This window comes from Macrobrachium rosenbergii, chromosome 11, assembly GCF_040412425.1.
Source record: "Macrobrachium rosenbergii isolate ZJJX-2024 chromosome 11, ASM4041242v1, whole genome shotgun sequence".
NCBI classification, from domain to species: domain Eukaryota; kingdom Metazoa; phylum Arthropoda; class Malacostraca; order Decapoda; family Palaemonidae; genus Macrobrachium; species Macrobrachium rosenbergii.
In genome coordinates this window covers 41,309,151-41,335,129 of record NC_089751.1, presented here as the reverse complement: position 1 = coordinate 41,335,129, position 25,979 = coordinate 41,309,151, and the positions used below count along the sequence as shown (strand labels likewise).

The window sequence follows — 25,979 nt, the reverse complement described above, 5'->3', positions numbered from 1 at the left end:
AGCCTATATGCTGATCATATCAGCAGATATGTGCATACTCTCACTGTCCTTTCTACTTGTTGACATGACAGTAATTGTATTATCATGTGCATTTTTTCAAAATCCTTATTCAAACGAATCAGACGACACCAGTTTTAGTAAAGTTATTAGCTTCCATCTAAGCCTTTGCAACTCTCTGAGTTCTGTGTCATTTTCTTATTAACCCCGTCTCTATTAGTAAGACTGTCAGTAAAAATCACTCACTGCTCTCTCACGCTGCTGAAAAGTCGGTCTTGAAGCCTTGATATTAAAACCTTAAATCTAAATACCCACTCATGCATCACATCTGCCCGCAGGAAAAGATTAAGTTCTTGTGGTCCGCCGCCCCAACCCCCTTTCTAAGATGATAATGACTACATCTACGAACTGTAAAAGAAAACTATTAAGATGGCCTTGTTCAAATGTTAACTAAGACTTAGTAATGCATAGGAACCTTCAAACTTTTGTAATTTGATCGGAAAGAATCTAGTGAGCCTTAGCATATCTTGCCAAGGGTTCCTCAGGACAGTGTTATACGCCCTCTGCGACATGAACATTGGTCACAAAAAATGATTACTCAGTATCCAATGATTCAGTCTCCCAAAATGCAGAGAAGCTGACACAACCCTTAAAAGAGATTTGGAATGGGCCAATAGGCTATGTAATCTTTGGGGTATGAGGCTGAGCTTCGTCAAACCTGCTGTATTTGACTTAAAAGCAGCTCTATCACATCAGTAAATATGAAAAAATCTAATGATGTCAGAACATTTGTACTGTCAGCTTTGCTCCTGATATCTACAAAATCAAAGAAATAATGTACTATGCTTCTAATATTTGGTTCTACCAATGCTTAACTACCATTCTCATTTCTGGATGTCAGCAGCTTCCCGGGATCTTTATTTTTCTGACAAGAGAGATTGATTGTGTTTTTCCATTTTTCTCAATAACGATGATTACGATCTAGACCATCGCTGGAGGGCATCCGGATATTTCAATTGAGAATTCCCATTAGCGTCTGCAAACCAAGAACTAGTGCGCGTTACTTGCTCAGCAGAGAGTCATTCTGCCGAGGTGTATAACGTCATTCTGCCGAGGTGTATAACGTTGTTACAGAGCTCAGTACCAGAGGTATTTCTTCGCCTTTACAGAAAAATGTAGAATACCCTTCCATGTAGTATTACTGAAGCCGATGCCAAGTTTAAAACTGGTTGTTTGGCATTTTCAGTCAAACAGCACAAAAGACCATACGAATTCGCGATCTGAAAGATTTTCTTTTCCCATTATACAACTGCTAGACAAGTTTATCTGCTCTTCGTCCTCGGTTAAAAGCTAGTCCACCATTAGTGAGCTAAATTTTTCCTTTATCTAACGCAAGTATATAGGCTTGTTCATATTACAGACACAGGAAGCCTAGCCTGAAGGGAACATGGAAGAGAGGAGTACACAATGAGGCTGAACCACTCGTCATATGTTTGGGGGGAGGGGGGTAAGGGGCCCGTAAGGTCAACTGGAATCTCTTGCGTGCAGCAAATTGAAAAAGTTACGCTGGAAATGATACTGAGTCGCAATAAATATCGGGATGAAGAGATCAGCTCCAGATCTCTGTGTAATAGTTTGTGGACGAATGAAAAATATACAAGAAAGGGCAATTTAACAGGCAACAAAAAAGAAAAACGAAAAATGTTTCATTCCTTTATAAATTTAATATTGCCAAGCCACCCTTTAAGATACCAATTAAAAGGAACATTTTAATGAGTTGTGTGATTCAGGTTTACATAAAGGAAAAATTAAAATTGTATGTACCTTCCCATGCGACTAGAGACATTAATGGCGTTTACTTGTAACACTGCAAAAGGAATTCACACTCCTCCCGCGAGTTACCTACCAAGTAAGTCTACGACTTGTGGATGGGACAGAACAGATCTACTGCAGTAGACAGGCGGAACATGAGAAAAGGGAGAATTACAGTATAAAAAAAAACTGGGAGCAGATACACTATTCATTTTTTAACCACATAATGCTTTATTCATCGAGAATTGAACGTTTTATAACACTTTTATGGTGTAACACTTGCTGATCAAAATTCAGTAATAAAAAAGTTTCTCCCCTTTTCCGTTAAGATAGTGGTACGCGTCGTACAAGAAAAAAAAAAAAAAGCTGAAATCCAGGAAAGTGGCGAATGAAAAACGAATTCACTTTATCTGTCCACAGCGAAAACGACGTTGATTTTTCACACTCGCAGCCTGTGCAAAGACCAGATAAAATGAATCGAAAACAGAAGAGCGGAAATGAAAACGCCACGTGCGGAGAGAGAAACGCAGACAAAATCGGAACACAAACAACAATGAAAAAATGCAGGATTAAAGTAAAACCAAAAAGAGTAGAAAGCAAACCACTTTAAAAACTTGATGGAAACAATTTGCTAAGCTCCGCACATCGGCTAAAAAAGCGCTTGTCTTAGTGAAAACCACTAAAGAGGATGAAAATGCTGCAAATTTGCTCACATATAATAAGCTTTCAATTCGGTGCAACACTAAAATAGAGAGAACACACACACACACGCGCACACACACAAACACAATAAAAAAAACTTGACAACAAACACTTGGATTTCAAAACAGAGGTTGAAAGTAAGTGTCAATTTTCCAGAAAAAAAAGGAAAAATTGATTGCTTTCATTGTGTACCTAATACAAAGAGTGACCCACTGATTTACACGTTTTCCACCGACTTAGTTTCACACTACACTATGCATGTAATATATACACTATATCATATATCCCCTTATGATAAGTTAAGTTTAAAGTCTTTGGCACAAAAAGATAATTTCGTATCTATCAAACCATAGAAGTGACTATCAAATCTACACATATATTATATATATATATATATATATATATATATATATATATATATATATATATATATATATATATATATATATATATATATATTATATATATATATATATATATATATATATATATATATATATATATATTATATATAAATATATATATATATATATATATATATATGAATGGCCAAAAGAATTTCCTCTAAGGTTATAGTTCAGTTTCAATAAAAGTTAAATACATACATGATATAATTTATATATATATATATATATATATATATATATAATGGCCAAAAGAATTATATATAGGTTATATAGTTCCAGTTTCAATATAAGTTAAATACATATATGATATACAGTATATTATATATATATATATATATATATATATATATATATATATATATATATATATATATATATATATATGATATACATATATATATATATATATATATATATATATATATATAAACTTGGTACTATTGTCACACCTGAGCAGACGGGGTTCATGACGCTAAGGACTATGACGCAAAAAGACGTCAACTATAATAATCTGGTGTTTCCTGAAAATGCACTAATAAGTTAGATAAAAAAAAAATCGTACAAAAATCTACCTCATTTTTTCACAGAATCATAAATAGAGACAATCTCTTTTCGCACATATACACCCACTTACGTATATATTTAGATTCCTTTCCCGGAAAAATAAGCGTACATATTCGGGAGAAATAATCATGCGCATGTATTCATCAACAAATGACAGTCGACACAGGTGTTACCGATGAAGACTAACAGCACCGATTGGGATAAGAAGTCCAAACGACGATAAGGGAAAAAAGGAGGAGGAGAAAATAGATCACAAAGATAAGGTATAGAAAAAGAGGAGGCCTTCAAGGAAAGGAGCCCGTGTGAAACATGAGATCAGGAGAGAGGAAAAAATAAGACCTGAAGTAAAGAGATTAATTTTGAAGATGTACGAGAAAAAAAAGATGAAATCAATAGTAGAGAGAGAGAGAGAGAGAGAGAGAGAGAGAGAGAGAGAGAGAGATGCAAATGGTTGGAGACAAGAGGAAGTATGGTTACCATGGTGATTGCCTCCCACGGAGTCTATCATGATGGACCTTCACTGAAATAATGGAAGGGGGGGGGTTGCTAGGAAAGTGGGAAGGGGTGAATGGAAGGTGGGGAACTGTAGCTGGCTATGGCAAATAACTATTCCGGTTGATTAGATAAGCAAAGGTAAACGCGGATTTACGATCGTTGTGAAATACAGTAACAATGACGAGGTGGACGACAGTAATGAAAATTCTTTTTCGCGAGAATAACCGTTAATTACTTAATGCTGTGCATATATGTAATTACTTACACAAGCATGTTTATGTATGTATGTATGTATATGTGTATGTATATATATATATATATATACTGTATGCATATAATATATATATATACATATATATATATATATATATATATATATATATATATATATATATATATATATATATATATATATATATAATCAAAACTGACCTTTTAACTTTTCGAGGTTCATAATCCTGGGGAATGCAGAGTAGCACATTCTCTCTCTCTCTCTCTCTCTCTCTCTCTATATCATACATAATATGTGTGTGTGTGTGTGTGTGTGTGTGTGTGTGTGTGTGTGTGTGTGTGTGTGTGCGCGGGGCAGCAGATCCAAATTACAGATAACAATGACAATAGTTTCAAGCAGAAACAATACAGAATACAGAAAGGACTGTACAAGGTCCAAAAGATCAACGACAAAGATGAAGTATTAGATGATGATAGCGATAAACTGACAGAAAGGGGGATAAAAAAAAAAGGATGGGAAGGGAAGGGAAGGGAAGGGAAAAAGTAGGAGCGGGTCATGGATGACCGTTCCGGACTCTCTCTCTCTCTCTCTCTCTCTCTCTCTCTCTCTCTCTCTCTCTCTCTCTCTCTCTCTCTCTCTCTCTCATTGCGAGATCAATGGAGGAAACGAAAAGACAGATCACTAATCCTTTTATTTTTATTACAAGCCAGAAAAATTATGACTCATTTTAGCAAGGCTTATCTTTAAGCAACGTATTTTTAAAAACTGAATATAAAAATGGGAAGATGAAAATCACAATCACAACTAAAAGTCTCCACTAAACCAAAGCGAGGAGTGTCAAAGAAAGCAACTGCCTTTGGCTTGGAAATCTACAACGCTTTACTGGCACAGAGGACAAGCAGACAGCTATTAATATTTCACAAATATTGATATCTTGTATGAGAGAGAGAGAGAGAGAGAGAGAAATCAATTGACATCGTTTCTTTTAAAGTCATCTCTCTTTCTCCTTCTGAAACAAATACATTGTCTACCTAAAGGTATCTGCAACTTGAAATGATATCAAAGCAAATTACAATTTCACACAGTAGTGAGAGCATGTGAGCCAAGAAAAACTCATCGCAGGTGTACACGGAGGCACAATTCAAGGGACAACACGAATTCAAGGGACAACACGTAGTCCTTACGCATAAGCAAATCCAAACATCCAGAAAACGTATAGAAAAGCAATGCGTATGAGGTGAAAGCACGTCGAGATAAAGGAAGGCAAGTATACACGAGCGAAAGTTATGAGGCGTCAGGGAAAGCATAAGGCACAAAGAGAAAGTATGGAAGGAAGATGGAAAGCAGAGATGAGGAGGTACTGTACGGATGACGCAAGCGAAAGTAGAGAGGCACCAGTTGAGCAAGGAGACAATCCATCCGAGAGAGCATATTTGAGCGTAGAGGATTGAAATTTGGAGTAAGAGAAAGCGTGGAGGTTAGGAAACGTGAGGTGACGTAATGCAAACGCGTAACAGCATGAATAAAAAGTACTCAAGACTTTGGAAATATCAGATGAAAAAAGGAAAATGCTTACACGCGCAGAGGAAAACATACAAAGGAACGTGTAAAGCACGGTGTAGCAAGGGGAACGTATACGGCCATTTTGAAATTTGCATCGAAAACCGTGAGCCTGATTAATTAATTAATCAATGAATTAGTAATTTTTGTATACTTTCGCTTCCGTGAATGCCGTTCTTCCCTAAGTTCTATACAAACCTCGTGTTGAACAACAGTGTTGAATTCAACCTTCATTCGTTTTATTTGTGTATAATCCATGATTTTTGAAAAGGGTCAATGTACACACGGCAGCCGGGATCCTCTTTTAGAAAACTAAGATTCAGTTTTATTGTGAAATGTACCAACTGTCGTTATTCCTCGTCATTTTTGCATGATATTCATTTCGCCCAGTTTCAATATATAGAAAAGGCAAATGAGTTACACGCACCATTGTATTAAAAAATGCCATTTCAGAAGGGTGTATATTTTACCGATTCATCACACGTTCCCTAACCCTCAAATTTCAAGATTGTCTTGACCGCAATATGCTAACCATTAGTATTATAAACTTAATTTGCCTAGAAACGTAAAATTTAACAATTACCCTTATAATAACAGAGACATTGCAGAGCTAACAAATAACTTTCAACGAAAATGGCTGCCAAAATAGAGGTGTAATTTGCCATTTAATTGGAGACTTGCTGAAAAATATTTTCGACACTTAATTCAAAAACTTTTCGGTAGAAACGAAAAGACTATGCAGGCCGAATGAGGCACTGATTCATCTTTGTGGATTCTATACAACAGCGATGCAAACATGGCTTACTCAGATGTCTGCAGAGCACAAGGCTCGCACTTGCAATATCCGTGGCTTTATCCCGGGCTGACGACCACCAAGTCAAAGGAATAGGAAAGACGTAAGGGGGTAGCAACCTCATCCCTAGAAACTTAATGAGATCAGACGGCTCTACTCTTCAACGCCAGCGAAAAAGGCACATGGTTTTACGTGTATATATATATATATATATATATATATATATATATATATATATATATATATATATATATATATATATATATATATAATTAATTTTCTTTCCTCTTCATCATTACAATAAATATTCTGATTACAATCCTGAATGACTGTAACATACAGTTTTAAATTAACCCCTTCTCACATATATTTTCATGAACTTTTTTTTCCTTACCGTCAGTGTCGGAGGAGAAATCGGAGAACCCACAAGATTCACGTCGCCATGGGTATGATTTCCAGTCCAAATACAATGACCAGGGGCACGTGGTCATTCTACCCGGGTCTTACCCACGGACGTCAGAGCATACATCTAAAACTTTCTAGGGAAGAAAGGCCTTCCAAGGCCACTATTTTATTACCAGGCCAGTATTTCCTCAATTCATGTTCTTTACATCATAAAAACATTTCTTGAGCATAAGAATTTCATTTAGATTGTGTTAAACAGAAAAGTGCAAAGTCATACGATAACCCTTATGCAACGCCTTCAAAGCACAATCTTATATTTGGTTAATCTTGAACGAAGCTGCAAATGCTTTTTCAACGCCTCTATCGGAAAGCACAACACCTTCCTTCAAAAAGGCACCCAAATGTCTCTGGACAGCAAAATTCACCACTTTAACATCAGGTGACTGCAGCCTATGTTTAAACTTACACTGCGATCAATTCAATTGAACATTCTGGCGATGACACACACGAAAGAGCATTCATTACATAAAAACCGACAAGATTATTTCATTACGAAAAACTATAATCCGTCTTCATTTTTGGAATTCTATTCGTGCTTCAGTTTTTGAGGCAAGTTTACCGATTCTTAGGTCCTACCCCTTTCCACACCTTTCTTTACTTTCTTCAGGACTGGGCTTGAAAAGAACATGAAGCTGCCTTTTCTATTAGACTTAGCACTCATAAAATATGAAACATTTTTAATCAACCATCAAACTCGCGTGATTCACTCGAAGAGAGCGACTTCTGAGTGTAAACCTTACGAATTTGTAAATATGAAACAGTTTGGTATAAAAAACTAAACTCTCGAAAAAGACGCCTTGCACTGAACTATGACCAACATATGTGCAAAATTAAGCGTGTTTATAGGGCATGAAGTGCGTGTTTAGTACTGTTCAAGGTGTGCCGGTGAGCTCTCTTTGCTGGATGCGCGGTACTTACAGGCGCAACGAAGAATCATGTAATGAATAAATACAAGCTAGTAAAATAAGGGAAGCGTGATCAAGTTGCAAGTGCCGAATAATGAATGTTAGACCAAACTATACGTATAAAAGACACTAACTGCGAGGTCTGCATCTAAAACTTAACAGAAAAAAAACACTCATTTTACTTGCACTCTTCACTCTTGACTACGGTAAAAAAAAAAAAAAAAAACTGAGAATGATGTGCTAACCTCTCACGCCACAAAAAAAAAAAAAAAAAAAACTTTCTGACCTAACTTGACCTACAATCACTTTGAGTTAATCTGCCCCAACTTAAGCGTGAAATGTACCATCGCGGATGTTACCATGAGAAACCTAACAGTCTACTACGTATATGCAAAATACTTTTTGTTTATCGAATGGACAACAAAACCTAAGATTTCGGTTCACCATCCAATCCTATAAGAAATTATGCAAATGCAGATGTGCACTTGATATCATTCATTTTCAGGTAGATCGAACAAAAGACCAAGTGTTCAAAGTGTCGTTCCTTGAGTTCACTTCGCTTTCCCAATAGTTTAAAGCTGGTATTGCATGAATATGATTATAATAAACACATAACTTAAATAAATAAATAAATAAATAAATAAATAAATAAATAACCAACCACTATAAAATAGCAGCAACAAAGCGCGCTTTACGATCAAAAGCGCATAAGGGGAAAAAAAAGTATGCACATAAACTCGAGAATACGGCTTAAAATATTTAGAATTATGACTTAAATTCTAACATCACACGAAGCTGGGAGTTTTGAAGTGTGTACTTACTTCAGGGTGAACAGTGATGGCTGCGCTCACCACTTCCGGCATGAAATTATTATGCTTAAATTGTCCGTTTTTGTCATCACTCTTTGCGAGACTTTTTTTAAACTACTTTCCGAGTCGGAACAAGATCAATAAGCTGCGTTCATTTACCTGCTTTTAATTCAACAGCCGTATACGGAATAAAAAAAAATAATGCCATTAATTTATGAAATACTTATGAAATAAAAAAAATACTGACAAAAATTATAAATATAACAAAATCATTAATAATAACTAAACTAAGAGTAAAACAAAATTAAGAGTAACAAAGGCTAACACTACAATGCGAATGAACAATCATCATTTATCTTCATCACAAAAAAATACAACAAAAACAAACAGAAAACACAAAAATAACGGACAAAAAATGAAGCAGACTTGCAAGCAGCAATGGATAAACAAAATTCGAACAATTAAACGAAATAAACAGAACTAATCAGAGGTGCAAAAGCAGCAAAACTCTAATACAAAATTCAAACTTTCATCTTTTTCTTTCGTTTTTACACTTCCTACGTCAAAATGATGTATATGGTGAGCGCAAGAAACACATGCATACACAATCTATCTTACATACTGTATATACATATATTGTATCAGAATACGTACATACATATATTCGTAGAAATTACATTATATATATATATATATATATATATATATATATATATATATATATATATATATATATATATATATATATATATATATATATATATATATATATATATATATATATATGCATACCCACATTTATGTTTGCATCAAATTACCAACATTACAAGCAATCACAGTCCAATACAGCGAAGCATTTGGGGAATTCTTCGCCCGCTCCATTCAAATTGCAAAACCCACATAGAAGCACAATGCAGCAGTTGCCAAATACTTAAGTGATAACCTGCATCCAGACGGTATCAATAACACACACTAATTAGCTCGCTTCAGTAATGAACGGGTTAACAAGCTCAACAACCCCTTGTTATCAACAAATTACAAAAGTAAAAGGTCATTAGTATAACGCAAACACTCGAACACCAATCTAATTGATTAGAACTACATTCCTGCACTACTTACGTTCATTAGCCATCTCAAAGTCACTTTTATTAATCAGAAACAGGGACAAGTAAAGCATCCAATTTCAAGCATACGAATAGGCCTAAGCAGTAGTACACTAGGATATACGCTTGCTGGATCTGCCCATGTACCAATGCAAAGAACCACATTCTCTATAACCTTCTCACACATAAACCTCCTGGCTACTTGTAAAAGCTCAACTGGCATTTGTTTCAGGGGAAGGGAGAGTGGGACTGGAGATGAAAAAGCTACAGTTTCCTTCGTGCTCTTTTCGAAGGGCTCGGGCAGTGCCTCTAGAAGGACGATGCAAAAAACACAGAAAACTGGACCGACCATGCTCCCGTGCCAATTGAAAACATCTGTCATGAATCACACGTTGAATTTGGGAGATCTTTCTTCATTGAGGAGGGGTAAAAATGGCCATTACAAAGTATTGCTAATCTTTTTAGCATGTTGAAAGTGTAAAATAATAACCCTACAAATGGTAAAGAAATCCTTTACAGCGTGTATTTCAACTTCCCTACGACTCCGCTACAGCAAAAGTCGAATTTCTCGTAATATCACTGATCCTGAATCATACATACTAATATTACCTTGTGCATCTCTTGAAAAAACAAAATAAGGAAAACTGTAGGACTGATTTGGGACGGCTAGGAGGTATAGAAGATAAAATGTGGAGCAAAACAAATGGCAATTCAGGACTAAAACGGGGGTCAAACGATGGTTAGAAGTCTAATATACGGTATACATGCTACAACAAACATTACCCAGCGATAGAGAAAACAAGAAAAGTAATAACAGAACAACAGAGAGAAAAATAAAAGCGATCAGGATGTCTCGAAGTATTATCAGATATCCCACACTCCCGTTTTCTGTCTGGTTTGTGATTCCATTTTCTTTCTCTTGTCTCTCTCGGTTTTGTTTGTTCTTATTATCTTTTGATCTCTTAGAGGGGGCACTATGGTGGTTGTTTGGTGTCACGAAAAGCAACTGACCTTGAGGTGCGTTTGGAGCTCGTTTTGTTGTTGTTCCAGGAGTCTCTGATGCTCCTGTTGAAATTGGTGATACAGCAGACTTTGTTGAAGCTGTGGGCAAGGAGAGAGAAGTCCAAGCTAGAGACCAAAGGCTAGAGACCACACGTACTTATCCACACTTAACACCACAAACATCACTCTCTCAATCTTGATTTTTTATTCCAGAAAAAATACAACGTCCACAAGTTTACCAAGTCCCACCCCACCCAGTTTTCGTCACATCCTTAGAAAATAGGAAAAAGGCAAATAAAACTTAATCACATTCATACATCAACATCAGACAAGCACGGATAAAAGTTTCACTGGAAAGTACAACAGGAAAAAAATAAAATAATTTGTAAGCAAGGTGTACCTCCACCGACATGTGACATTAAATCTTTCTGTTATTTTGCAAATGTACTTGTCTCAGAACATTTTTAAAGATTCATAAATTTTATGAGTTACGGGTTTATAAAAAAATGAAGTCTTCTTCACTTTAGAAACATTGTTCAATACACAGAGCATGTCATTTACAAAGGCATAAGTACAATAAAGGAAATTTATGGGTTTTGAAAAAATATTAAAATGTTTATAAAGTTCAGTTTTCACATGAATTTTACCTACGGCTGCGTCAACTACATGTCTAGAAAATAAAACAAAATATATACATATTTTCTTCTCAAGAGTTTCCACATAAGAGAAAAAACCCAAAGAATAAAAATGACATTAATATAATGTGCCTGTCTAATTGCAAAAGAAACTCATAAGTGTACTTAGGCAATGCAGTTTTGAAATAAAATCTGTACTCAGCTAACTATATATATATATATATATATATATATATATATATATATATATATATATATATATATATATACATATACATACACACATACATATATATAATTATATGTGTGTGTGTTATAGCATTTCATAACTAAGGGGATATTGAATATGTGAATGTTGCCAAAAATATTACACATAATTTCCTTTTTCTGTGCTGTGACTTAATGGTAGTAATCAAATGAAAAAGTAATTTTTTCAATAAAGTCTCCATTTTACGTACATCACTTAAATTGTGTGACTCTACTTACGTTCCCGAAATTTCACTTCGGTACCGTGTACAATTATTTTCCATTACTTATCTAAAGCCGAAAAAAACTTCATCTGCACACTAAAACAGTAATTACTGACTTTCGCAATAAACTGGCGTCGCATCGGCAAATGGATAATCCTAAACGTTTTCCTTGAAGGATAACCGTTAATAAATTCCAGACAAATGTTTATGATCTCATAATACGTAAGAAGGACTTAAAACTACCGGGAAAACACCCAAATACTGACAACACAATGGGAACATATATAAAATGTTCACCAAGAGCAACACCCGCCTGCAATTCCCTCTGCAATAAAGGGATATTGTGTTGGTTCTACAGATGTGCGAGAAAGAAATGCAGAGATGCAACAGCACGCTCATTTTAAGGGCAATAAACAGCAATTCCCTTGAATATATGAAAACAAACGCGCATCATCCCTCCTCCTATCCGTATCTAAAGTACAGTTGATTCCCCCCCACAAGAAAAAAAAATGGAAATAACAAAGGTGAGTCACCCCTGATCTTCCTAGACCTCCTTGTTCTCTCTTATTTCACCTAATATTACTCATAGTAACACCTCCCCCCCTCCCTCCCTCCCTTACCAAAACACCAAGCCAAGGCCATGACTTCCCCCCCGAGGACACCACCTCCTCCAACCTGCGTAAGTCCTTTCCCATGTAACCCTCCTCCTCCTCCTCCGCCTCCTGCTGTGGCTCACTCTAGGATGCGTCATTTAAGGACCTGCCCTCACGAGTCCTGAATAACCCTCTGTCATTCACCCAATTGCCAGACAGCACGTGACGTCAAGTGTCCCTCCCTCTCGTCCTGGGAGACAGAATGGAGCGCGGGTGACTCGGCCGGTCATCCTGTTCACGTATCGCCAAGTAACAGTCGCTGGACACAAAGGCACCTCGAGCTGAGTAATGTCGGGAATGTAAATTCGAAGGAGAATCTCACTATTATTTTACTATAGATAGTATAGTCGTCGTTTGGGTTGGGACCCATTCAACGTTTTTGTTTAATGACTAGACGGGATCGAGGCATTAAGAGGAACATCTTTATTAAACCCTAGGGGTCAATGGAATGGGCAACGTAATGCCCTCTTTCTAGCACAGGTCAGAGGAAAAAAGTAAAAGGAAACAGAAGGCAGAAGAGAAGGGCTGCTCTAAACCATAAAGGAAACAATAAACGCAGGTTTACCTAAATCTCGGCAGAAAGAATAAGATTTCCTTACTTAAGATTAACATTCTACATGCTTTTCGTCGCAATAACTACGGATTTCCATTACCAAAAGTTTTGAATACTGTAAAAAAGGCAAGGAAAATAATTATTTTAAAAGTTATTGAAAGTGCTTCGAAATAAAAATGTGAATAAACTTCCCTGGCACATGCTTAGCCTAGATAATTAAAAACAGTGGAAACCTTACTGCAAATGCATGAATTATATATACATACATACACACATATAAATAAATATATATATATATATATATATATATATATATATATATATATATATATATATATATACATACATACACACACACATATATATATATATATATATATATATATATATATATATATATATATATATATATATATATATATATATATATATATATATATATATATTATTAGCGTTCCAGTTTTCTGCACGCATTTACTGATATACAGTTGGTGGTCCCATCCCCTGTCAACGGATGGGCATGATGTGCTGATTTCCTGCTGTTCATACATCCAAATAGCTTTTAGTCCAAACGCTGCATAAAATCGCTGCTCAGATGACCAACATGTCCTTTGCAAAAACCCTGGATTCCCGCGGGCACCCGAGGAGTTGGAAAACCCTTAGACAAGAACTATGAATAGTGAGGCTGGAAATGAGCGGAGATTTGGGGAAGACAAAGCACTGAAAGACATGAGTGTCATAAATGCACAGAGGCCCTTATATATATATATATATATATATATATATATATATATATATATATATATATATATATATATATATATATATATATATATAGGTATGAGAGAGAGAGAGAGAGAGAGAGAGAGAGAGAGAGAGAGAGAGAGAGAGAGAGAGAGAGAGAGAGAGAGAGTCAACAGGTGAATAAACGCCTTAGAAACTACTCTCAAGATAGTAATTACACCATGTAATTATTTCTGTGTCGTCCTATTAACCAGAAACAAAGGCTCTCGAAAATAGCTATTACTTAAACCCCAGCTGCGATCACATATTCCTGGCAACTTACCCAACATGCACACAGGGATTAAAACCGTGAAACGCGAGATGCCGCACCGCTCGGAAGGCTGAAGACACCTGCTCACGACACCCGGAACTCCTCGAGATTTTTTTTTATCCTACTTGTGAATTACGTGAATGTTATGACTTGAACAAAAATGTGTCAGTACTGTTTATCGTCTTAACAACGTATGTTTTAGCAAATGAGAGAGCTCAAAGTTAATGAACTGGGCACAAATATTGCAACACGTGTTCATATCATTACATCAATAAATCAATAATTATCCAATTTATGCCTTATTACTATCTTTGCCTTGGATGGGTGCTTTACCTTTTGGCAATTCCTACAATAAGGACTCTTCCGGACAGTTTAATCTACCTGCTTTATTTTCTACATGTAATTCCAATTACTCAGTTATTCTCCTCGGCAACTTCAGCTCTTCAAATAAGTTATGTTCTCTTCATTAAAATAACTGAAAATATAATTTTCTTGACATTTCATCCTACTTGTACCAGCAGCGGATTCATATTGCAACAAATGACCTATTTCATAAAACCTGAGGCATGATATAGTCAATGTAACCTTATGTCACTGACATTTACCGCAAACTTAAAACACTTTCTGAGACCCGGTATAAAAATCCAAATGCTTCCATGAAATAAGTTATCGGAACAATGCAACTTATCAAGCATAGATTCCTTACGTCTTCCGATACTGGTGAATCGAAGCTCGATAAAATATAAAGAGTTCCAGAGAGGAACGTTTCAAACTTTAGAACAAGTTTCATGAAAAAGTACAAACAGGATTTCGGAGAGTAACTTTCCAGCTCAGTTAAAGTTTAAGTTTCGGAAAAACATATCAAGACATAATAAACATGACGTTTAGGGAACAGCAGCTTTTAAATTCAATAAATACCAGAGTTTTAGAACAACAAGTTTTACGTTTAAGCGGCTGTCAAACTCAATAAACATCAGTCTCAGAACAGTTTGTTTGGAACTCATTTTGGGAGGAGGATGAGCAGATAAATGTGGAATAAGGAAAACCATCTGTAGGTCTTTTCTTATAGAATCTACTTTAGAGACAGTCTAAAAGACTATCTGTCAATGAGATTCATAAGGAAACTGATCAGAAGGGCCGACGAAGTTGACTGTTCTTGGGAACATGCCGATGAAAAGGATGATTAAACAGGTCAATACATATAAGTATTTAGAACAAGGAGAAAATAAATCAAGACGCTTGGGCAACTTCACTGCCAACACCTCACTGCAGATGGAAAGGAAGCAAAAAGGCCCAACATAAGTTCTGTTGGTTTTAAGACAGAGATGAACCTTCTGCAACTCTACCTCTCAAATTAAAAAGAAAAAGCCATGAAGGCGGTAATTGGTAGAATGACAGCAGAACTGCCTTAAGCAGACTATGAATGAAAAAATGAGCCAAAAGTTAGATTAAACATTTTACGATTGCATTCAGGCTTTGATCCCATGGAACTGCTGATAGGCAAGAAGACAGGCCATTGCTTTCTTCCTAGAAGAAATTCTAGCTACACAAAATTTACTGACAATAAATACTTGCAACTCTGAAAGCATCATAACAGAAGGAAAACCTGCGCAGGTTCAATATACCCGCTTTGCTTCTTAGACTATCTGAAGATCATTATAATCTAAACCTGGCTTGACTAATGACCTTTGAATATTGTACATATTTCAGCCATTCAACCAACAATGTTACGATAGTTTTCACACTAGTAACTCAACGTAAAAAACACAGCAATGAATAATTATAGATAATCCTGTTTGTACTTTTTCATGAAACTTGTTCTGAAGTTTGAAACGTTCCTCCCTGGAACTCTTTATATTTTATCGAGCTTCGATTCACCAGTATCGGAAGACTTAAGGAATCTATGCTTGATAAGTTTCATTGTTCCGATAACTTATTTCATGGAAGCATTTGGATTTTTATACCGGGTCTCAGAAAGTGTTTAAGTTTAAATAACTGAGGATAAAGGGCAGGGAAGGTTGAAATTTGAGGAGAAATTTCATGGGCCGTGGTTTGAACTCACCATGAAAGAGACTAAGTACCGCAGCTCTCACTCACGACACTGGAAGCTGCAAGATCTTGGCTAGAAACTTTGGCTTCCTAATCCAGAATCTGTGCATAATGCAGGTTGATCTATACTCGAGTGCAATTTTTGGGTGGGTTAAAACGAAGGATTACTGAAATGCTGAGAGGGGTGAGTTACAAGTCCTTTCTTTGGTCGTTTCACAGGTATGCTGAACACTTAGGACCTTTCAGGAGTCGCAGTATAAGTAGCTAACTGCCGTCGACTCAGCGATTTAGTCAAATGATAACAGCTGATTAAGATTTTTAGAGCCTCTCGTTGCTACGAAGCCTCATCGGCAGAAGGAAAAGACAGACAGCAGCACTTTTACAACATCAGTGGACATAAGACAGTCTTTTATGCAGTGGAGATAGCACGTGGAAATGGCATGGCAAGTCTAAAGCAAAGCAGGACCTAAATACCCACCTTTCTTTTACTGATGGCTCTTAATTATTCTTCTCTCGTGCATTTACAATTAATGTTCATCTAGAACGGGGAGTAACAAGGGGTAGAGACTGAGATACAAAAATGAGTAAAAATGGTAAAAATAACGGCAGAGCAGGCACCGAGGTGCTTACACAAATCCTTTAAAAGAAGAGCGGGATAAAACCTCGAAAATCGTCAAGACTGAACGGCTCCAAAAGCCCTGAAGTTTTCCACGCCACACAGTCGATACAAATCTTACAAGCGTATCGGTCCTCAACCGAACCTTGAAATGTTCGCCCTACAACCACAAAAGCTTTAACAAGTCCTCACATTTACATCAGCTTAATCATAATACACCACACTTGTAAACTTGTCCTAGTCTGACATTACGAACCGTTTTCATTTTTAAAGCCCCAATTCTAGGTGCATTAATATCTTACAAGCTCAAACGTTTATTAATACCAGAGCCGTGCGCTTTGACGTCTACTACAAATTACGGATTTTCAGTTCCAAGTTTCGTGTCATTATTAGGTCTAAACAATCAACAATAACTGAAAATAAAGTCTTGTCTAACTGTCCCACAAACATTTTATTCTTCCAAGTTCTAATGTTCTACAGCAGTTTATTCTGACTCTTCGCAGACATTTTCTACCTTAAAAGTTGAGCGTTAACAATTAACCCTTCAGTCTAGCAAGTCATGACAATGTTTTTATTTTACCGCACACTGGTCCTCTACAAAAGGTGAGGCCTTTATATTAATCCTTATCTTGGATTAAGTTACAGCAGCTGCCAACTGTCAAGCCATTCATAAAGAGAACAGCAAGAAATTGTTTATCTTTACATGATAAGGAGATATGATAAGTTGGACACAATTGTTCTTTTTTTATTTTACACGAAGTCATATATACAGTACACCTAGATAATGCACTTTCGTATTAAATCTCGCGTAGACTAGACACGGACATAAGCACGCATATACCATACATACATACATACATACATACATAAATATAAATGTATATATATATAATACATATATATGCATAAATACATACATACATACATACATATATTAATGGATGGTATTTAGCGGAGATATTTACTCAAAAAAAGTTACAAGCTTTCCAGGACTAACGGTCCTCATCGTCTGGTAGCTACCAGACGATGAGGACTGTTAGTCCTGGAAAACTTGTAACTTTTCTGGAATAAATATATCCCCTAGATACCATCCAGTTTAAAAGAGGTCCTGTTATTAACTGTATTAATGCACAGAGCAACTGTGTAAGTGATAGATTTGTGTGTGTATATACATACATACATACATACATACATACATATATATATATATATATATATATATAATATATATATAATAAATATATATATCAAAATCCCAAATTTAAGGAAAAATAAAAGATATGAAATATAATATGCAGTGGGCTCTAATACAGAAGCCCTTTTAAGTGCAGAAAAAATTTCTTAACAGAAGTACAAACTTCTAGACTTTATAAACTGTAAAAAGTTACCACATCGCGTTCGAAGTTTATCAAAATGCATTAGAAGGTCATCAGAGTGTTAAAAGGCATTGAAAACGTATTTAGATCACAAAAATATATTTAAAGACCATCAGATATGTTCAAAATTTCGCCAGAAGGTGTTATGGATATCATGAAAAATTACCATAGTCCTTCGCAACCTTACAAATTTTCTAAAATATTAAAAGGAAGTAGCCGTAAAGTGTAGGGGAAACAGTATTTGTACAATTACTGAGTCATGTACAATTTCCCCACAAAAAAGTGGTAAAACATGGAAGGATGTCTTTTTGTATAATGCACATTTTAAAAACTACTTATAAATACTTGTTGACAATGACACGGTCACAGAAAACGTTGCGTTAAACCATACCTGTATCTGTATTTGATATTCTTTATTGAAAGTATAGTACCATTTCCAAAATCTGGAACACATTTCAATCTTAAACGTTCCGGAGAGCCTTTTGTCCTGTTAATAAGACTAGGAAAGGAATAAGCCACCAAAGAATTTCCAAATGGAGTTCCGGTGCAATATTTCAATTGCCAAAATATCTCCTTCGTTATTTTGTTCTTGGCTGAAGGTGGAAATCAAAAGATTATCTGTCACGGTGATGAAAATGTTCCAAACTTTGGGAGGTGTTCTTGCTCTAGTATGAAGTTAGGTTATCAAGCTTAAAGAAGTAGTGTCGAAATCTAAACTATATACTTACATATATACCTAAGAATATAAACAATAATTACCAAATGGATTTAAAAGCGTTTCCATTGATTTTTAGACTCATCAGGCATATCAGCGAAAACACACATGTATGAAATCGTATTATACATAGCTTAAAAAAATGATGAGGATGATTCAATGCCGTAAAGAGTCAAAGACATACTTGTCAAGGAGAACCTAGACTTCTCACAAAGTATCAACAAACGAAAAACTATTATACTTAAACCATACCATTATATGCTGTTGCAGCTGCTTTTCGTGCTGTTCAGCCAGCTGCTGTTGCTGTTGTTGGTACTGGTGCAGCAGCATCTGTTGTTGTTTTTGTTGTTCTTGTTTGAGCTGTCAAGGCAAAAACAAAAATACAGTGATGTTAATTCAAACGCTGTCAACATTTCACACAGGATGACTGTGCATTCATTATGAGGGTAGATTAGTTGTCCACGTCATTAAAATTACATAAATAATTAAAGAATTCCCCTAATTTTCGGGAACTGAGAACTACTATCAAAAGAAGAAAAGACCTACCCTAAATTAACTTGGTCTCTGGAACTACTTACATCAACATTGGCATAATAACGTCCGCAGCTGAAGTATTACCATTTACTGAGCTATCTGCATTAATTCCATAAGCAAAGCAAGACCAAACAATGTAAAAATATGTACATATATAAATGAAAAAGATACCATTTGCACCGGTATATTTGTTACATACATTGGACAAAGCAAAATTTTTACGGCTGACCATATAAACAAATGTCTCTGTTAATTATACCCCAGCAGGTGTAGAAAAAAAGGAGGGGGGACCATCTTACCTGAAGGATTCGCTGCTGGAAGGAATCCGCCGTGACTGCATCGTTGGCCATGTTGTGGATTTCGGTGGTGGAACAAGGCGGCAGCTGAGGCGAACCCAGGTGAGGCGAACCCAGAGGCGGGCTGCTCACCTCTGCAAGGGAGTTCCGTGGGCGTTCCAGAGACGGGGTAGGAGGAAAGAACAGAATTACGTTAGTTAAATCAAAACTAGTATCTGTGCGACTGTTTCACTTTTACATTTTATGTTAGTTGCCAATAGATGAATTATATTATTTGATGATAAAGTATTCGGTGAATTATATTATTTAATGATAAAGTAATATTTTTGCTATAATTAAAGAAAATTTTGTGTGTTAATTAACAGTGGATGAGCTCAATTACTCAAGAGAAAAGCTTACATTTTTTCATATTATTTCATAAAGATATATTGCATAAGTACTTTTTTTAAATGGAGCATTAATCACTATTTAATAACTGGTGAGTGAACAAGGCTGGCTTATATTACATAGGAAGGAGCAGTCGTTGGTATATCATTTAAATCAACTGTCACCTGAAGCGTTTTAGATGGCTAATTTGTAGGGCTAATTAGCGATTAAAGCCTTGTTACATTTATCGAATGTCGTATAATGATTATTTGCGACAACTTTAATATTCAGAACATTGAGAATCATTGCTCACATTTTAAAGTGTAATTAGTTTCGCGCTGTGATGAAATTAGAAAGTAAAAACGATTTCAAACGAAACGTGAAATAATTTATCAATCATATTAATTAGCGATAAGTATATTTTTAAAGGACAATTAGGTGAAACTGAGATTAATAATTCATATGAACTAAGGCTAATTTGTAACTCAACAAATTATGATGACACGTAATTAAGTGACTAAAAACAGAAATTCGCAAACCTAAAACTCTTTAAAAGTTATTGAAAGAACGTCCCTTCAAAACTATCTGGTTCATAGGTAACATACTATAGGACTACTTAAAAAGTTCCTGGCTCACTGATAACACAGAAATTGGGTCCAGTATACAATTCTATACAATTCCTAGGCTTCCTGTTGAAAGGAGTCCATTAAAATGTAAAAGCTGACACAGAAATGTGAAAAGCTTGTTTCAATTATACTGAAAACTTAGCGATGAATATATATAGATGACCCCCCAGATACTTATTTCTATCATTCAAAGTTAGCCTAAAATAGAAGAACTATGTGGAATGAAGACTCTCACAAACAAGTATATATCAGCAAACAAATTAATGTCGGAAAAAATATAAGTACACCATTTCAAAGCTACTTTTTAATGTCATTCCCAATACTGTAGAATAAAATGAACTAATTAATCAATTGTGTCACAACACCTGCGTCAAAATTCTTGAATGATATATTTGTCTCATCTGTAAAAATGTCTCCAAAATCTTAAACAAAGAATTGCACTAAATAGCTTCCTCGCAAGAAAAGGTTTTATATTAATATAAAAAATTAATAGTATATGACGAAAGTACAAACGAAAACAACGCTATCAATCAACCATAAAAATGGGTTGTAATCAAAATTATGATATTAACAATCTACCTGACTCTACGGGGAAACAACCCGCATTTTAGTTACACAATGACTATAAGCCATTATAAATAAAAAAAAAATCCTTGCAACCTCGCTCTTACAAGAAGAGGTATAAGCAGACAATAAAATTATCTATATCAGTCAAATTTACTTCACAAAGTAGACAGACGATGATGACGAAAACTTCGAAAAATCTCTTACCAACAAACCACTGCTCACACGGGAAATGTTAACTTTCACCATGCTTGATTATATCTTCTGACAACACTGGTTTAAGATCGTTTTGTCACCTTTTACGCTGGCCTGAATCATTCAAATAAAGAAATAAATAATCAAACAAAAGATCCCTATCGGCCTCTGCACTCAACAGCACTACACAAGAGTACAGTTAAATTGTATATATATTATCAGTGTATATATACCGCACAAGGGACGATAAGATATAAAGGATAGAAGCCTTATCAAACAGTACACTTTTATTAAGGTTAACCATTTGGTTTCTACTACTGAGGTGATTACTGGTTTTATATCCACTGGCAACTTATTCACGAGTTAATGTCTACCGCAACTACACCCTCCCCGCCCTTCTCTCTTCTGAGCACACACCCACATACGAACATAAAAACACACACACACACACACACACACACACACAATGTGCCCTCCTAATACCAACCCCACACACACCCTACGCCAATGTTTTGCCTCGCACAACTTACGCAAGGAGGCATAAAAATAATATTCGACTTCCAACATGGCCGGATCACCAATAGCATTCACTAATTTCATGAACCAAAGGTTGTTGTATGCAATCTCGGTTGTTCCTCGTTTCTTGGAGAGTTACACGATACAAAATGCTTTCCCTGTAGCCCCGAGCCATCATAAGTAGCCCCAGCTACCATAAACACCAGCAGTAAATCTCATGTGATAAATTTTCGTACCCCCCGTCCGTACTTTTCGTACCCGGTTGCTATTACCAGAAACTCTCATAACAGCACTTGAGGGTTTTATAAGCAGATAAAGTGGTCACATGTATACTTAGCGTCTTTCCCTGACTATGACAGGTTAAGTACTTGAGGCGGATAAAGACTTCATGCTAACAATAAATCTAAGCCCATATGCACTGACATCACCTAGATGTTGCTCTTGAAATAATATGGAACGAGTAAAGTCTGCTGATCAATTGGAAATCATTCGGATGTTGCTTAGGCAATGGTAATGAACCGAAAATATTAGCGTTGAAAGGACAAGACAGCAAATGAATATTGTTCATGACATAAATAAGAGGAACAGATATTGTTATGGAATTAGCAGAGAGCATAGAGGGGGAATAAGCTTTAGGTTAACTAGTAGGATCTAAATCTAAGAGGTACTATGTGAGTATTTTAAGTGTGCTATGCACAAATAAATGAGCTCTATGAAGAAATCCGAGTTGAAATAGTGAAAGAAAAAATACTCAAAATATTATAGATGGAATACCAGAATGAGATAGAATTGTTGTTAGTGATATGAATGCAAACGTTGGTAGAAGCAAATGCGGCAAGGAGGACCTTGAGGAGATTGCAAACGAAAATTTGGTGGAATTTATTAGGTTTTGTACTGCGTAATAACCTAGTCACTGGAATTCCTCTTTCTCAGCAAAACGACATTCGTAAACAGCTTTGGACAACTCCAAATGGCAGTCACAGAAACAAAACAAACATTAATCGAAAGAACGCAGAGGAATGCTTATAATTATAGAAATGTCGACAGTGATCACCAGCTTGTCCTTGTAACACTAAAGCTGAAATTGAAAACGCCCAAAAGATATGTTGACAGAGTACTGGGTTTAATATAAACGCTTCTTCAAGATAAACATAGAGAGGTTTTCCTAAATGAATGTCTAATCGCACAGTCATTGAGGTCTGTTTTAACCAAAGTAATGCATATCCAGCTGCTGAAATATGAGACAACAAAGGGAGGCCTCGGATATCGGATGAGAACTGGTATGCAATTAAAAACAGTTGACAGAATGTGCTAAGTACTCCAGCCCATACACTGAATTAATAACATTAGAAGAAGACAGACAACACTGGGCGGAACATTTTCTGAGGCTGTTAATACGAATGGGATAATCTGAGTGACATAACAGAAAATGGAGAAGAACTAAATGTAATAATCAAGGTAAAGAAAGCACCGGATAATAATGGAGTCATTGGAGATATGATATTATTGGAAAATGAATGGAACCTCGCACACGAACCAGGCTCTTTTGCAGGGATCTCAGTTTTTTTTTTTCAGGAGATGAAAAACGAAAGAGCACGTGTGCCAAATGTCAAATGTTAATATACAGTCTGCGTTTGATGATACGTATATAATTTTCAAATATTCTTCTCATGCAGAACCTGCCTTTTTATATCTATTTTCTTCTCCGTTATAAGCCTGATCGATTCAAATGCCTTTTACCAAATAAACAAATAAACACTTTAATTAGTTTTTCTCTGAAATTATCTGAACACCAAGACAGTGACTAACGAATAATTTCTCAACAACAAACTTACTCTTATTTCGTAATCTTTCTGATCATCACTCAAAGGTTCGTACATGATTCAACTACTTTCATTATTCCAGTCTATCATTCATCAAATCACCACCTAGCTTCTTTTTATACCAGTAAACTTATTCTTGTTCTCTTGGTAAACTTATTCTTTTCCTACCAGTACTCTTATTCTTGCTACTTTACAAGTACCAACAATTTCTCACTATAATCAATCAATACAGTATCGCAATGAACTCTCTCTTTGTCTACTCTAACTTGGCAACACATTTTAATGAGTATTCTTATTGCAATTATGGTTAGAGAGAGAGAGAGAGAGAGAGAGAGAGAGAGAGAGAGAGAGAGAGAGAGAGAGAGAGAGAGAGAGAGAGAGTTTATCAATTCCTTCCATCTATGGACATACTTGAAAAATTTACGAGTACTGTTAGACACTTCCTGGAGACACTATAGCGGGGATGGATGATGCAAACTTCTGCTTTCTATAATAACAGGAGCCTATGAAGAACTAGGTTCGGATAAATGTATCATTCACATATATATAAAACCTGATCAGAATATTTTGGATTATTAACGAGAGTTTTGGCTTAATCTTTTTTCTTATATTTTTGCCATTAACAAGTATGACGCGATTCAGTTGGAAATTGACTAAAACAAGTCCAATAAACATCAACCTCAGCTACAATGAAATAATATATTTTCAATCAATTGTTTTTTTTCTCTGGCTAGAACGGACTGTAGGACTCATTTATTCATTCATTTATTATTTTCTTTTTTGCTCAAGTGTGGGGGGGGGGGAAGGAGAGCCCTTTGGCCGAGACGTGTTTGAAGTCCCACTGGAGGATCATTGTTGTTTTCATGACTTTCGAAGCCATGCAAAGTCCAAATCGCGAAACGAATAAGGTAAGCATGAATAAAAATCTGAGCCAGAACAGCGTGTGTCAATAATGAGTTGGAAGTGAAACTGAAATTACAGCACTCTTCAATGTCGATCTCATTCTTCCAAGACTGATACGCGAAATGTCAAACAGTTAGGAAAGTCAGACTCACCTTTTTTAACCAACGGGGTAGCATATGAAGCATTTATTTCCATAACGTGAGACGAAGATATTTTATCTGGAAAAGAAAGAAAAAAAAAAAGGTTACACTTGTCATCTGAGAATTTAATGCTACTATTTTTTTATAATAGTTATAGTTATGGAGAACATATACAGTAAAATATATATATATATATATATATATATATATATATATATATATATATAATATATATATATATATATATATATATATATATATATATATATATATATATAATATATATATATATATATATATATATCTATCTATCTATCTATATATATATATATATATATATATATATATATATATATATATATATATATATATATATATATATATATGTATATATATATACACACACACACATTATATATATACACACACACACGTATATATATATATATATATATATATATATATATATATATATATATATATATATATATATATATATATATATATATAGCTGAAGCCACTGGGAAAGTTCAAAATGAAACGACAGAGTGCCAACTACTTTCGTGTTAAAATACACAAAAGTACTTGGCACTCTGTCGTTTCATTCTGAACTTTCCCATTGGCTTCAGCTAATAAACAAAATCACGTGCTTACTTTTGTGATTTCTTATATTTCATATATGTATATATATACATATATGTAGGTATATATATATATTATATATATATGAAATTTTTTATCACTGTGATTTATATGCAATCATGAAGCTACAAATGTCGCTTAATATCAAATTCATGCTACCTCGTGAATATCCCCGATGGGGAATTTATAAGTGATAAATGGATTGGTACTGCCGGGTCGCGATCCCTCGTCACAGATACTTATCCAGCAACTCCAGTCGACGTTCTACCACTGAGCTATCAAGATAGCGACCCGGCAGTAGGCTGGCAATCCATTTATCACTTATAAATTCCCCTTCGGTGATAATCCCCCATCGGGGATATTCCCGAGGTAGCGTGAATTTGATATTGCGACATTTGTACTTCATA

At 35.4% G+C, this 25,979-nt stretch overlaps 1 protein-coding gene across 26 annotated transcripts in view; it reads right to left on the bottom strand.

Moving 5' to 3' along the window:
* The window catches only part of HDAC4 (histone deacetylase 4), a 441,670-nt gene that overhangs the window by 57,610 nt on the left and 358,081 nt on the right, over window positions 1-25,979 (bottom strand). For 20 of the 26 annotated variants that reach the window (XM_067111667.1, XM_067111673.1, XM_067111665.1 and 17 more), the window contains 4 exons: window positions 24,943-25,008; window positions 19,801-19,931; window positions 19,220-19,327; window positions 10,856-10,945 (listed from right to left, as the gene is read on the bottom strand). In XM_067111667.1, the coding sequence (XP_066967768.1) occupies window positions 10,856-10,945; window positions 19,220-19,327; window positions 19,801-19,931; window positions 24,943-25,008 (395 nt within the window). The remainder of the gene's footprint in view (window positions 1-10,855; window positions 10,946-19,219; window positions 19,328-19,800; window positions 19,932-24,942; window positions 25,009-25,979) is intronic. The other 6 variants (XM_067111678.1, XM_067111670.1, XM_067111674.1 and 3 more) reach the window with 1 other exon arrangement.